The 15,669-nt window shown below is 43.0% G+C and overlaps 1 protein-coding gene across 5 annotated transcripts in view; it reads left to right on the plus strand.

Annotated features, from left to right (window-relative positions):
• The window catches only part of LOC147030026 (receptor-type tyrosine-protein phosphatase beta-like), a 267,673-nt gene that overhangs the window by 136,112 nt on the left and 115,892 nt on the right, over positions 1-15,669 (plus strand). For all 5 annotated transcript variants that reach the window (XM_085873693.1, XM_085873694.1, XM_085873696.1 and 2 more), the window contains 6 exons: positions 4,012-4,269; positions 4,452-4,700; positions 10,241-10,498; positions 10,987-11,244; positions 11,646-11,903; positions 13,696-13,956. In XM_085873693.1, the coding sequence (XP_085729819.1) occupies positions 4,012-4,269; positions 4,452-4,700; positions 10,241-10,498; positions 10,987-11,244; positions 11,646-11,903; positions 13,696-13,956 (1,542 nt within the window). The remainder of the gene's footprint in view (positions 1-4,011; positions 4,270-4,451; positions 4,701-10,240; positions 10,499-10,986; positions 11,245-11,645; positions 11,904-13,695; positions 13,957-15,669) is intronic.

Genomic DNA, 15,669 nt, shown 5'->3' on the forward strand with positions numbered 1-15,669 from the left:
CATGTCGACGATCACGGCTCCGCTACGTGATCTATTGAAGAAGCACGTGCAATGGCAGTGGCACCCTGAACACGCGGCTGCATTCAACACCCTCAAGCAGGCAATTTCTCAGGCACCAGTCCTGAAGTTTTTTGAGCCTTCCAAACCATCGGTCATCCAAGCTGATGCATCGTCTTCTGGCCGCAGAGCATGTTTGCTACAACAAGGACATCCAGTTGCTTATGCCTCTCGGTCGGTATCAGTTGCGGAGCAAAATTACGCTCAGATAGAAAAGGAACTACTTGGTGTGGTTTTTGCAGTAGAAAGGTTCCACCACTATGTATATGGGTACAAGACAGAGGTACAGACAGACCACAAGCCATTGGTGACCATCGTTGGAAAACCGCTTCACAGAGTGTCACCCAGATTACAAATGATGTTGCTTCATCTTCTTCGTTATGACTTGGAACTCAAGTATGTGCCTGGCAAGCTACTGTATATTCCTGACACTCTCGAGAGCTCCTACCGGCACTGTACCAACTGCCAGTGTTTTATTTGAAGACATGCAGATGAGGGTGCACCAGTTAATATCCCAGTTGCCAGTAAGCCAACACAGACTGGAGACCCTACGCTCTGCAACCTCGGATGATAATGCTCTTCAGATTTTAGCCGGAGTTATCGTGAATGGATGGCCGTCCCACAAAGCCAACTTGCCACCCATCATCAAGCCGTATTGGGACACCAGACATGAACTAGATCTTGCCCATGGTCTGCTCTTTGCTGGGGAACGCATAATAATCCTGAAAACACAGCGTCATAGTATACTCAGTACGATCCATGAAGGCCATTTTGGACAGGATAAAGCAAAGCCATAGCCCGTCAAGTCGTGTTCTGGCCTGGAATGAGCAGTGACATCGAGCAACTTGTAGCCAAATGTCCAGTGTGTGCAAAGTTTCGACCAGCCAATTGCAAAGAACCGCTCGTGCCACAGGAAGTTCCACAAGGACCATGGCAGAAAGTTGGGGCTGACCTCTTTCAATTTGCAGGGAAACATTTCTTTGTAGTAGTAGACTATTTGTTGATGCACTCAAGCCAACGTCCGTGAGACACGGCATTCCTCAGGAACTGATGGCTGACAACATGCCATTCGCAAGTGCAGAATTAAATAGATTCGCCCATGGATGGGGATTTCACATCATAACATCGAGCCCTATGTACACTTCATCAAATGGACAGGCTGAACGTACAATACGGACTGTCAAACAAGGCCTCAGGAAAGCTCGAGAATCCGGAGAGGACTTGGACTTGACCCTGTTGACATACCGAAACAGTCCCATAGCAAGACGACCCTACTCCCCAGCACAGCTATTGATGATTCGAAGGCTCAGAGACAGGCAACCCATGACAGAGCGAATTTTGCAACCGCACATTCCGGCAGATGCATGTCAGCTATTGGTACGGCGTCAACAGGTTGCGAAGAAATTTTACCACCGGAACTCCAAAGAGCTCCCACCACTTCTGGTGAAAGCATCCGCATCAGGCAAGAAAAGGTCTGGGAGCCAGCAGTTGTCACTGCTACATACTGTGTGCTCCCTGTTCGTATCATGTGATGACGCAAGATGGCCAGGTTTACCACCGCAACCGCAAGCACCTACGGAAGACCTTGGAGTTTCCTCCATCTATCACCCCTCTTCCAGTTGAGGACCAGTTGGCAAATCGGTCCACAACAATGCCTCATTCACAAGTCTCTACACAAGTAGTGGCACCACCTATTCGCCGTTCTTCTCGTATCAAGAGACTATCCACGCATCTCGATGATTACGTGGTATAAAGTTTCAATCTCCTGTCTGAGTTTGAGCTGTTTAATTATTTACTACTGTACTTTGGTGTAGTTGTTGCAATGGTTTTGTGTGGTTTTGTTGCTTGATTAATTGGGGTGGTACTAGTTATAAATTTTGGCCACTTAGTGTGTTTTTGAACATTGAGGGGGGAGATGTAGCAATAGTGGTTGTTGGGGTTGTTGCGCATGCACGCAACATGGTGCCTTGGTGTGTGAGAATAAAACAAGTCAGTTGGTCTCGAACCTTTGTCTGGCTCATTACACATCCTAACAATAATTACACCAATCAACATATTTAGTCTCGCCCCCGAAGGGGATACGAGACTATTGCAATGCCCCTCTCTGTCTGTCTGTCTGTCTGTGTGTGTGTCCGTGTCTATATATTTTCACTTTAAAAATGGTTTTCTCTGCAACCACTTGTCTGATCGATGCAAAACTTTAAACATAGGGGGACTCCCCATGGAGAATATTTTATTGCAAACTCTGATGTCAAAGGTCACATGGTTGCAGAGAAAACCATTTGGATCTCAGCTGATCTCAGCAGATGGAGTAATACACTAAAGTATGTGAACATCTGCTCGTCCAACATCTCATTCCAAAATCATGGGCATTATTATGGAGTCGGTCCCCCCTTTGCTCCTATAACAGCTTCCACTCTTCTGGGAAGGCTTTCCACTCGATGTTGGAACGTTGCTGTGGGGATTTGCTTTCATTCAGCCACAAGAGCATTTGTGAGGTCGGGCACCGATGTTGGGTGATTAGGTCTGGCTCGCAGTCGGCATTCCAATTCATCCCAAAGGTGTTCGATGGGGTTGAGGTCAGGGCTATGTGCAGGCCAGTCAAGTTCTTCCACACCGATTTTGACAAACCATTTCTGTATGGACCTCACTTTGTGCATGGGGGCATTGTCATGCTGAAACAGGAAAGGGCCTTCCCCAAACCATTGCCACAAAGTTGGAAGCACAGAATCATCTCGAATGTCATTGCATGCTGTAGTGTTAAGATTTCCCTTCACAGGAACTAAGGGGTCGAGCCTGAACCATGAAAAACAGCCCCAGACCATTAGTCCTCCTCCACCAAACTTTACAGTTGGCACAATACATTCAGGCAGGTAGCATTCTCCTGGCATCTGCAAAACCTGGATTTGTCCGTCAGACTGCCAGATGGTGAAGAGTGATTCATCACTCCAGAGAACGTGTTTCCACTGCTCCAGAGTCCAATGGCAGTGAGCTTTCACCACTCCAACCGATGTTTGGCATTGCACATCCTGATCTTCGGCTTGTGTGTGACTGCTTGACCATGGGAAGCCATTTCATGAAGCTCTCGACGAACAGTGCTTGTGCTGACATTGCTTCCAGAGGCAGTTTGGAACTCTGTAGTGGGTATTGCAACCGATGACAGACGATTTTTCCGTGCTACGCGCTTCAGCACTCGGCGGTCCTGTTCTGTGAGCTTGTGTGGCCTACCACTTCACGGCTGAGCTGTTGTTGCTCATAGACGTTTCCACTTCACAATAGCAGCACTTACGGTTGAACAGTGCAACTCTAGCAGGGCAGAAATTTGATTAACTGACTTGTTGGAAAGGTAGCATCCTATGATGGTGCTACGTTGAAAGTCACTGAGCTCTTCAGTTCGGCCCATTCTACTGCCAATGTTTGTCTGTGGAGATTGCATGGCTGTGTACTTGATTTTATACACCTGTCAGCAATGGGTGTCGTGGAAATAGTCGAATCCACTAATTAGAAGGGGTGTCCTTTTACTTTTGGTCATGTAGTGTACCTTGTATTGAAGTGTGGAAATCACGAACATGGCAGAACCTTAAAATGCAATCACATACAGACAAATATTAAATTGGATTAAAGGAAAAATTTTGGGCATCATTTTCTCCAAAACTACTCAACGAAAAAAATTGAAACTTTTGCATGTTATCAACTCCCCATGGGGTACATTTAGTGATAATGATGAGATCATCGGAGAAGTTGTATTCCAGCCACAATGGTTGAATTGAATGATATGGGTATATGGGCCATAATAGTAGCATGTTCAGTTAACAATGGTATTTTTTTCAGAACGAATGCACGAGGCAAGATTATGCGCTCTCGGAGAGCCGTTCTTGTTTTAATTGGAGATGTTCTTGCTGAAGATATTCCCCTTAACACTCTCCTATTTGTTTTGACTGATCTTGTCTGCAGTCCCGTTTGCTGTCCAGGAACTTAGATGTCAAGCAACATCTACAGAACTAGCTTTGTCATGGCTGTTACCTTTCGGAGATCATGACCACTTTGGGGTGATGTTGAGCAGCAATGGTGCCGAGGTGACGTCCCTCACCCTGCATGGCAACGTCACAGAGCACATGTTCTTGAATCTTGACCCAGGCCAATTGTATACTGCACATGTGGTCACTCATACATCACATCTTCAGGCATCCACTTCCTGTGAAGAGCGCACAGGTAAGCCAACAACAGTCCTGCATATTTAGCATGCTATTATTGGAGTTTGGATAACCGGTTGTTAAGCTTATGATAAAAGATCAATGACTTTTAAAGGATTCGGTTTAGTTGAGGGAGGAGAGAGAATGTGTGGATGGATTTTAATTTTCCAAATTGTCATCTCTGTTGGTCCTTCTCGACAGAACCACTTCCTGTGACAAACCTTGAGTTCCAGGAAAAGATGAATAGTCTGGTGGTGACCTGGTCTCTCCCACAATTCCATTACGATCACACCTTGGTGTGGATTGAACACGAGGGTTCCAATCATACCCTTCCCAAGCACTCTGATAGGATGGAGTTTGTGAACCTTGCACCAGGACGAGCCTACCAAATATCCGTTTCTACAATCAGTGGTTCTCGCTCTGCCAAGGTTTCTGGGTGGACAAGAACAGGTGTGTCCCCCTATATTTGCATATTCATGTACTTTTACTATGTTTAACTAATATGTCCATGCACTTGTCTTCACATTCGTTTATTCATCGATGAAGGAAGTTCAAATGTTGGGAATATTGGAAGGACTTGTCAGTAGTTTATGTGTGGATGGGTGATGGTTTCTGGGGTTGGTGTAGTGCAAGCATGGTGGGCCGAATGGCCTCCTCCTGTGCCAAAGTTCCTTGTGTATATACTGTGTATATATATATATATATATATATATATATATATATATATATATATATATATATATATATATATATATATATATATATATATATATATATATATATATCCTTGTGTAAGCTTTGAATGAACCGCAAAAGGGAATTTGATGTTCAGAATTTTAAAAATTTCAGGAGTTGAGAGTTCACAAGCCGAATGGGACCCACACAGGACTTGATTTTCATTTTTTTCATTTTATAATGTATTGCAAATTAAATTCTTCCTTCCTTTCTTTTACATTTTAGTTCAGATTTTCTTCTCTGATTTTTTTCACAGCTTCTCGTGGGTACCCATTTTAATTTTCCTGGTGCTGGTAATTGTTTTTTTTTATTATATTAGAGTAAGTTGGTGCATGACGTCTGTTGTGAAAGGTAAAGCAAGATTTTCACCTGCTCCTCCCCTCCCCACATGCCTTTGTCATTGTTATAATTTCAATAGCCTGATTTTCTACACCGGAGAGCTCTCTGTCTGATGGCATAGTAGGTATTTGCAAATGCAAAATGATCGTTATTCTGAACCAAAGGCCCAAGGAGGACGTACACACCTTGATGTGCTGTTGTCCCAAATGCGTACTTACATGGTTGACCAAATGCCAGTTTCAGCCATGATACCACTGTCTGTCTGAGTATACAGTTGGAGGGGTGAGTTGTGTGTGTATGTGTGTTTTACAAGATATCTTCTGTTGTTGGTTTGCCCTTCGTAGTCGAACACCACCATTGACACAAGACGTACAAACACCTGGGAGCATTAGTTTTGTTTATAGTGTGGGAGCTGTTGCCGCACATCAACCACACTATGATATAGCAAGCGGTGTAACCTTGTGATGAGGGATATCCGAGAAGACCAGACCACTTGCTACCTGCAGTCCAGGCAGGAATTTATAATTTGTTCAGCGTGCTGTACAAATATCTTGCCCGCTCTTCTAGAGCACTATGGGATCATTAAAGTTGCTGAGAAAAGAAGAGACATGTTGAAGCTTTTCGTTTTGCACTCATTGGGACAATTGCAAGGATACCAGAAATTAAGATTGAAGCAATTAAACTTTCCTTCAAGTCTGGTCTTTGGAGTACCTCCATCTCAAGTAATTAGGGAGTTACTTGAGACAGCAGTACTCCAAGGACTAGACTTAGAGTAAAGTTAAATTGCATCAATCTTTCCGGTATTCTTGTGAGCGTCCTAATGAGTGCAAAATGAAAAGATTCAACATGTCTTCTTTTTTCAGCAATTTTGAAATTCTGTTGGCACCGAATGACTCTTTGATCTTTGACGTCCACTAATGCTAGCAGATGAGACATCAGTTTGAGATCCATCCAAGGGACGGAGTACCATGTGATGTAATGCCCTGAATGTGAAGCAACAATCTGACAGTTTATAGTTGCGTCAGGAATCAAACACAGACAAGGCATCTCAAACGTCTGTGCGCTACCTTTGCATCATTCTGTTGGATGACATATATAATTTATCTAACTATAACACACCACAATTATTATGTACCCTGAGTGTGGACTTTTTTGTCCTGGTAGTCTGGTGGATATCAGATATATATATATATATATATATATATATATATATATATATATATATATATATATATATATATATATATATATATATATATATATATATATATATATATATATATATATATATATATATATATATATATATATATATACAGAGCGTCAGTGCTGCCGAAGCAGTTTCTTTGGCTGGGGTTACAATCATGGTCAGATCACCACTCCGACACAGGAAGTCAGTGCATGAATTAGGAATTTGTTCATGGTGCCATCAATGACTCGTATACTCTTCGCGAAGGACACCGTGGGATCTTTAACGTCCACCATCTAATGCTGGCAGACTGGAAACCCGTTTAACATCCATATGAGACAGCACACACATTTATGAATCACCCTGCCTGTGAAACACCATCAAAGATGGGATGACAGTTTATAGCTGGGTCGGGATTCAAACTCGGGCAACAAAGCCCTAGTGGGTTGAAATGTTTTTGTTTTTTTTAAATAATCCGAAATTTTGTTTTTATTATGATTATTATATGTTTGGTTATTGTATGAGTGGGTGGATGGGGAGTTAAGCTTTTATTATTTGCCAATGTAGTAGTAAATCAGTTTTCATATATATAAATCGGTCACATTTGCCAAAATGTTTTCATGAAAAGTATTTTGATTGATTTTTTTGTTTCATTACGATAACTTCTAAGATGCAGCACGTCGTGTTGATCTAATATGGTATATGTATGTTGTGAGGGTGCGGACCACGTAACAGGTGAAGGATCCCACACATGGCCCCCCATGATTAATCCATTGACATGTTTTACCTTAATACTTAGACCATAGCAGCGATGAGTTAAGAATGACACTTTGTTGGTGAATATTTTGTGAAACCTCCAGGCGGACAAGGTTGAATGAAAAGGAAAACATGAAGGCAAGAAGCATACTTTTTGGTAGTAATGATGAAATGCTACAATCATACCCTCAGACAGAAAGTTGGACATGTGATATCATTCATGTGAGTGGTGTTCCAAGTTTTGCACAAGTTTTCATACTCATCGAGAATGAGCTGGGTTCCTTGTTACATCGAAGAAGTCCAAATTCTGGAATCCTTAACTGCAGTTTCAAAACAAAAAGGAATTGGGGATCAAAGACGGGCGGAAAATCGTCAAGTCCCGACTTCACCTGCTGTTTGCCTTCCTACTGATTCGATGCGTCGGGTTGCTTTTGGGTGTGTGATGTGTGTGGATTTGTGCAAACCAACCAACATCTTGGTTGGTGCCGTGGAGAATTTGTCACCATGGATTGGGTCAGGGTTGGGGTTGTCAGGTCTATGTGGCACAGTCATCGATGGGCCTACATGGCTTCTTCCTGTGTCGATATTTCCTTGTGTAAATGTCAAGGCTTACTTTAACGATCTCTTTTGAAGGTTTGATCTGCCCCACAAGCCCCAATGGTGGATCTGTGGTTGATGGAGACGTAACTTTTTAACTTCTATTTGGCCTGTGTTGGCTTAGCGGCTAGGGTGGTTGGCTTAGGATCCTAGGGTCCCGAGTTTGAGCCTCGTTGGCTGCTGAATTAACACCAGGTAGGGTTAACGCCGCCTGTCATCCTTCTGTAGTTGACAAAATGAGTACCAATGTACTGATAGGGGGGGCCCAGCATCAGCGGCACAGCCGCACTTCCAAGAAATTATAGCGACCTGGCAACCAAGCTGCCATACGCAAGAAGAGAACTTCTATTTCTCACAAAAAATAACACTTACATCAATCAAAAACTATCTCTGTCTCTTAGTTTCTATAAAAACAAATTACTGCTTGTAATTCTTGGTTCCCAGTGGTTTCTGCACCACAGTTTGTTGTTTACACCCAATTCATTGTTTCTGTCGAAATACATTTGCTTTCCCTGGGGAATAATGGGCTAATGAACCTACCTGTGCATGATAAGGAAATGCTGATGAAGTGTTCAGAAACCCTTCAGTCTGTGCCTTTCATGAGGCTTGTTTGTGTTGATTTATTTATAGCTTTTTATTTTTTATTTCAAATTTTATTTTATTGTTCGTCTTTTGATTGGTAGATGCATTTGTCTTTCATTCGATGATGCCTTGTGGTTCCAGTGGTTCCGATAGGATAGGTAAGCTTGCTTCTTGATCTACAAGGTGTGACCCTTGACTTTGAGTATGCTTTACCCTGATGGGATTGTACAAATTTGTCTCGAGTTCACTCGTATACCGAGATGGATTTTCTGAAATGGGATCTGACGACAAACTTTTATCCCACTACTCTACGAGCGGGACGTGCCTCATTGAGCTGACCTTGTTCACAGGGAGTGTTAAGTTGGCTGTTTAGTCTGATCGTACTTGCTCGTGGGAGTTGGATCCTTGGTTTTCATTCGAAAAGAGTAGGACATTGTGATTCTTAACTCTATTTTGGACAATATATGCTTTCATCTGAATCCTGATGTTGCTCTCCTTGTGTGCCAAACCTTCAACATGAGAACTCACCATTTGGCCCATCATTTCTCACATTTGGTGGTATTGTTTGGTTCGGTGTGGTGGTGGTGTTTTGGGATGGTAGTGCTGGTGTGTTGGGGTTGTGGAGGTGCATGGGTTTTCATTCGACTAATGCTAAGGATGTTGCAAAAGAATGGAAACTCTTTTTCTGATGCATGGGATGGTGGTGGTGGTGGTGGTGTTGGTGGAACACCTTGCAGTATTACAGCAGTGCATCAGAATGGCAGTTTATAGTCAGATTCAGGACCAGAGACTGCTCGGAGGCATGCATATAATAATCACGAGCAATTTCATATCTTTATTTTCTCAGTTGTGTTTTGCTTACCATTAATGTCACAATGCATCCCTGCCCACGAGACTGGCAAACGGCCATATCCGCTTTTCCCTTGGCCAATGCCTCGACACTGATAATCATGTGGCCAAATCTGCTTAAATTTCGTCTGCATGATTACAATGAATCGCTTGAGACCCAGATTATAGTACAATGCGTGTTCACCAACGAAACAACATCGAATATAAAACACAACGTTACACTACTCTGAAGTGCATCACCCTGTGACTTCCCGAACACTCCCAGACCTTCCCTTACAATACACCAGGACGATAGGATACCATTCTTTTATTGGTTTATTTATTTATTTATTTATTTATTTATTTATTATTTTGCCTTGCCAAAGAGAGCTCAAGTCCAACTTGGCTTTCTATTGTTCATTTATTGTTGTTGTGAGCTTATGTATGTAATATGATGCACAATACTGGCGACACAATAGTGGTTTGCAATAATGACCTGCAATAAACTTTTTCCTCTCTCCCACCCTCTCTCTTGTTCTCCCACAATTTCTTTCCTTTAAAAAAAAAAAATTTTTTTTTTTGGTCTTTCCTCTCTCTCCCCTCCGTTACTCCCATCTCGTGCTACCGACAAGGGTTCTATAAACAAGAATAGAAACAATCAAAAGTGGGGCGCAGAACTCCAGCCTATCGGAAAGGGAAGTCAGCAGCGTTGTTTTAAAAGCCTCCCCACCCTTCCTCACCCCTCATTCCTATTTCCATTCTGTGAGCCTGCACTCTCACTGCACCAAAAGTGCATTTATGGCTAACACCAACCAATAGGGTAACAGACTACACCCACTCTGTGTAAGCTTTTGGGGTTGTTCTGGGTGCGGGGGGAAGGGTGTAGTGTGCGTGTGGCGAGCAAGATAGCGCCAAAGATCATTACTTACGGGACAGACACTCAATGAATGCACTTTGTTTGCAGTTCCCTCTGAAGTTCGAGAACTCGAGTGCTCCGCAAATTGGACAACTCTGCTTCTGACGTGGAGACCCCCTCACGGAGATCTTGACGGTTATATGGTGACTTTGCTCCATGAGGGAACGGTCCTGAGAAATTTGTCACTTCCAAGGAACTTTACTAAACTTGGCTTTCAGGATCTTGTCCCGGGAAGGTTTTACATTGTGCTGGTGGCCACGGTCAGTGGTTCGTTGCACTCTGTGGCGTCCTGCTCCGAGCGCATTGGTAAGACATAGTGCACTGGACTTTTTCGAACTTTTGATAGCAATGCCTGCTTTTGGTCATCTTCCGTGTAAGTCTACCACGCGCATTCGCTCGGTTTCCTTCCATCTCCGACATCCCTTTTAGTCGTACTCCCAGCGCTTATTCCATCTCATCTCCATTGATGTAAACCGAAAGCTTTTCTCTCGTTTATGTCCAACTATTTATTCCATAAGCATGGTGACAGGAGGAAAGCTAAACTGATATCAAAATCGAGAGAAGGAAGCATGACAGGAGAGAGAAAGGAAGGTTTGGAAGATATAGGACTAAATAGATGGAGTCATGTATGGTGGTGGGTGGGGTGGGTGGGTGGTTAGCATCTCCTGCTTTGCTATGGACTTGAGTGTTACACCGGCTTCAGATGCTGATCGGAATATGATGATCATTTTTATGTTCAGCAATATTGGGATGTGAAAGTGATTTGCATACTGCTTGATTGTCACCATTTGCAGCTCCCACTCAGGTTCAGAACCTGAGCTTTAGTCGTGTGGGGAATGGGGCATGGGCAGTATGGGCCAAGCCACCCGGTGACCTTGATGGATATCGACTCCTGCTGTTCAATCAAGGGGAAGTCCAACTGAATCGCACGCTTCTCAAATCCAAAACCGAACATGTGTTCCGCAATCTCAGTGCTGGCGAGTTCTACAAACTTCACGTCATCACAACCAGTGGGGCCTTGTCTGCACTGGCCTCGAGCTCACTGCAGATAGGTAAGCTTGGAAAACAGTTTTAAAAGTTTATCAGTGAAGTTACTTTACCCAAGGCTGACTCCAATATTTGCAAATTTTCATTATTGTGCGAAACACCTTGTTGCTTTAAATGTCTCGATAACCAGAAGCTGAACTGTCAAGCCAGGATATTGCACTGGGAATTTAGCAAAGCCATCCAACCAGTATTTCCAAATGCAAGCCTCATGACTGTTAAAGTGTGCTTTGCCTCTGTGACATTCTTGCAGCCTTGCTCAAGAGTCAGTCCGCATGTCTATTACCAAAATGAGCCTCTTGTGACTTAATATAACAGTGGGCCAGAACAGTACTGTAAAGGAACTACTTGTGCTGGAGTTGTCTGTCAGACCTAACAATTTTATCCTTATATTTTGTCATCTTTACAGCTCCTCTACCAGTGTCAAATGTACACGTGCAAGCAGGACAGACGAGCCTTTCTGTGAACTGGAAACACGCACGATCATACTTTACTGGCTATTCAGCCATGTTGCAGGTCAATGATAAGATATTGGAGAATCAAACTTTGCCTCCGGACAGAGACAACCATGTGTTTCGCAATTTGATACCGGGAAGAATGTATGCTATCTTCATTGTGACCCTCAGCGGTGGCCTATCTGTCTTCACATCCGTGACACAAGCGACAGGTACGCGCTGCTGTCATTAAACTAAAGTTGAAAACTGGTTGATCTCTAAAATTTATCCGTTGGCCTTGGCCCAACGACCCTTAAACTTGCCAGGTTACAAAGTGCAAGGGTCGGGCACACGTATGGTGTCTCCCAGATTATACGGGAGAGTCCCACAGTTTCGCACATTATCCCGCTCTCACGTCTATGAAACGATGCTTAAATATGCCGCTTTAGAACAAGGACATTTTAAGAATGCATCTGTATTGTTGAGTGAGCTGCCATTGGGATTAATTTGACCGAGTGGATCTTGCTCTGTCCATTTAAGGAGCCTGTGCTCGATTGTTCTAGTGGATGATGAGCCCCCGTATTTTGGCCGTGCATCACAGCCATTCGTTTTGAAATACTTCGAAACTAATCATGCAACACATAATATATAATCAACAGAACACACAAATTATTGATTTCTCAGAGACAGAGTGATTATATGTGCAAATTGTTCTGATTTTGACCGGATATGATACTTGTCCAAAATCATCGCAAGATGGCAAAAAGTAGATTTTGAAATTCAACGGGCCTAGCTCGTACCTGACTAATTGGAGTACATGGCTTTTTTTAAATTTAATTTTCCTCCAGTGATCACAGCTTCATGGATGAGCTTGCACAGATATCACATGAAGAACGTGGACATAATTAACAGACATCGGTGTACTTTTGCATATATTGTAAGGACATTGTTGGGTAGATAACGGACAACCACTCAGCGGTATATGTGATTTAAACTTTGTTCACCTGCATCATGATCCAGTGGTTCCGATGGGAACTCAGAAAAAGGCTTGCATTTTGCCAAATGATGTCGAGGGGTTCGTGGAGTTAAATGGGGACTACATTTTGCGATTAAAATAAACAAACTATTAAAATAAATAAACCCCATGATCTCAGATCATTGGGTTAATTTATTTATTTTCATGTCCACAGGGTACTAGGGTATAAAATTATACCATTGTCCACAGGGTCACCATGTGTGTCTGCATCTGACCTGTGACCCTGGTAGTAATCCTGTTTTTTTTTTATTGGCCTGGCTTGGTGGTTTCGCTGTTTTGCCATTGACAATGTTAGTTTTTGGTCTTCAGTTCAAAGTATTTTCAATTGAGGCAATCAAACATCAGCTCGTGAGCTGTCCATTGTGATTTTTTTTGGACAAGGAAATTATGTGCGGGATTAGGTCATTCGGCCCATCATGCCTGCGCCCCACTAATACCAGGTTTACTAAATCCGTCAATACCCCTTCCCTTCCTGTGCAGCCTTTTCTGCTTGCTGCACTGGTACTCATTTCACCGACCTCGGAAGGATGACAGGCTGAGTCAACACCCTGGTGTTAATTCAGCGGCAAATGGGGCTTGAACTCGGGACCCTGGTATCCCAAACCACAACCCTAACCACTAAGCTAATACCAGGTTAAAAGTTCAGCAGCCACGGACAAGTTCATCTAAATAGAACAAGTATGGAACAAGGGGGATTTGATCCTTCTTTAACAAGAATCTGATTAACAGCTGCTCAATGCCAGCATGGGTGCTGCATCGAGGTGTACACAATCCTTCAGAAAAGACATGAAGCTCGCTGCGGTGTACGGATGAACTTGGGCATAAAGATTGCATGATATCTTCATCAAACCATGGGCTTCGGGGCCAGAACTATGGTCACATAATCCTGACTGATATATTAAATTATATGGCATACGAGAGCTCTTTATACCTTGTGGAGACAGTTTATTTTGTTAATAACAATTACAATGTTAATGCTCTCATCCCAGTACCTTTGGAGGTGCAAAACCTCACCTGCTCTGCTACGACCAAATCGCTGTTCTTGAGGTGGCATTCTCCAGACGGGGATTACGAGGGACTCAGACTGCTTTTACAAGACCAGTTTCAAGATGTCCTGCACAATGAAATGGTCGCCAAGAATGTTACAGAACAAAAGCTGTCCAACCTTACATCGGGGATGTTGTACAAGGCCACTGTGGTGACTCTGAGTGGAGGACTTAACGCTTCCTACGGTTGTACACTTCGAACAAGTAAGTGATTGATGGCCAGGTGGTGGAGTGCCTCAATGAACACAAAACTTTCCCCTGACTGAATTTCCAAGTTGGATATCCACTTCTTCTGCTTACAGACATTCCTAATGCTTGACTCTAATGTCGATAAACATTGTATGTTTTAGCGAACCTTTATTGCACATTAAAGTTGAACCTGAAATTAGTATGGAAATCAGATCCAACTGGAGCAGTATGCTGTAGTTTCAGCTGGGGGAACTGAATAATAATAATAATCATAATCGTAAATGTTCCCTAACGAGGAATATCAATGCAGAAGGAGGCCGTTGAGTCCGTTAAAGCCTCTTCTATGATTGCCAACCTTTGGTTTTTTTTGTCCCTGCTCTACCGTTTTAAATGTTACATGTCAAGCAAGGAAGCAGAACGTATCATTTTGAAAGTGTTTGGATTGACTTGGCTGTGGTTTAAAACACCGACCTCCCAGACTCAGAGCAGACGCTCTATCCATCAAGCCACTGATTATGGTTAAGTATGCTCTCATGACCGATTAATTATTGAGTATGCTCTCGGACGGGATTACAGAACCAGTTCTCGCATGTCCTCGCACTTACTTTGTGAGTTATTTGGAATGGTAACACACGAGATTCCCTGTAAGAGCATGTGGTAGACAAGCTTTTATCAGAACAGCCCTTTGTGATCTTTAACCATTGCAACATCCCCAGCATGAGGCGCCACAAATTGAGAGCCTGCAGTGAAGGATTTGGGCAGACTTGGGATGGTTTTCAACCGTAGCCCACAAGTCGTTGATTCTCGACTGAGGGTGCTTCTAGTTGGTGTTCTGTCATTAAGATCGTGTGTGTGTGTGTGTGTGTGTGTGTGTGTGTGTGTGTGTGTGTGTGTGTGTGTGTGTGTGTGTGTGTGTGTGTGTGTGTGTGTGTGTGTTATCAGCTCTTGGTGGGGCTTGTACATGATGCATGAAAAAAAGGGACATTAGGAGACACAAGGGCATAAGTACACTGCACAAATGAATGCCATCTTGTGATCCCAACATCACGAGTTACATACTCAGAAGGGAACACCAAACAGGCAGCCTGATTATTTTCAGCACAACTATTTTTTTTCCTCCTTTCCTTTTTTGCAATTCGCTCAAGCTTTCTTGTCTTCAGTGATGCTGTAAGACATTCTACCTTGTAAGGTTTGTTAACATTTGCATCATCTCGGAATTTCCTGTGCTGTCACTCATTTGAACTCGTCTAATGACCCTGTTATGACATCCATCTTTCTAACCAGGGCAGGATTGCCAGTGGGTGACCTAAGCATGCGTTTCTTGTTTTCCTAAGCCCTAGAATATTGAGGTTATTCGAATTTAAGAAGCTTATCTGCTCAGTATAGAAGGTAAACATCACTGAGCATGTGTTTCTGGAAATCTGAAGACAATACAAGGTTAGAATAATAAATGTCATCAGACATGTCAGACCACCGAATTAGATCAGCAAAACCGTCTCGTTTAATCCAACGTCTGTTTCACCAAGATGCCAATGCAGCTCCTTTCATCTCACATATCTCCTTCCGAGGTGGGGAAAAAGACTGATTCACCACTAATAGCGCAAAGCACATTCAAAACAGTTTGCATAGTTTCTTCATCCAACAAAATTGCAGTTTATTCAATAAGTGCCTGATCTTGTCTTCACTTTTAAATCTCAAATCTTTGTATCTTATAGCTTTGTAATGACT

This window comes from Eptatretus burgeri, chromosome 3 (assembly GCF_056783735.1).
Source record: "Eptatretus burgeri isolate ZD-2024b chromosome 3, Ebu_testis_v1, whole genome shotgun sequence".
Classification (NCBI taxonomy): domain Eukaryota; kingdom Metazoa; phylum Chordata; class Myxini; order Myxiniformes; family Myxinidae; genus Eptatretus; species Eptatretus burgeri.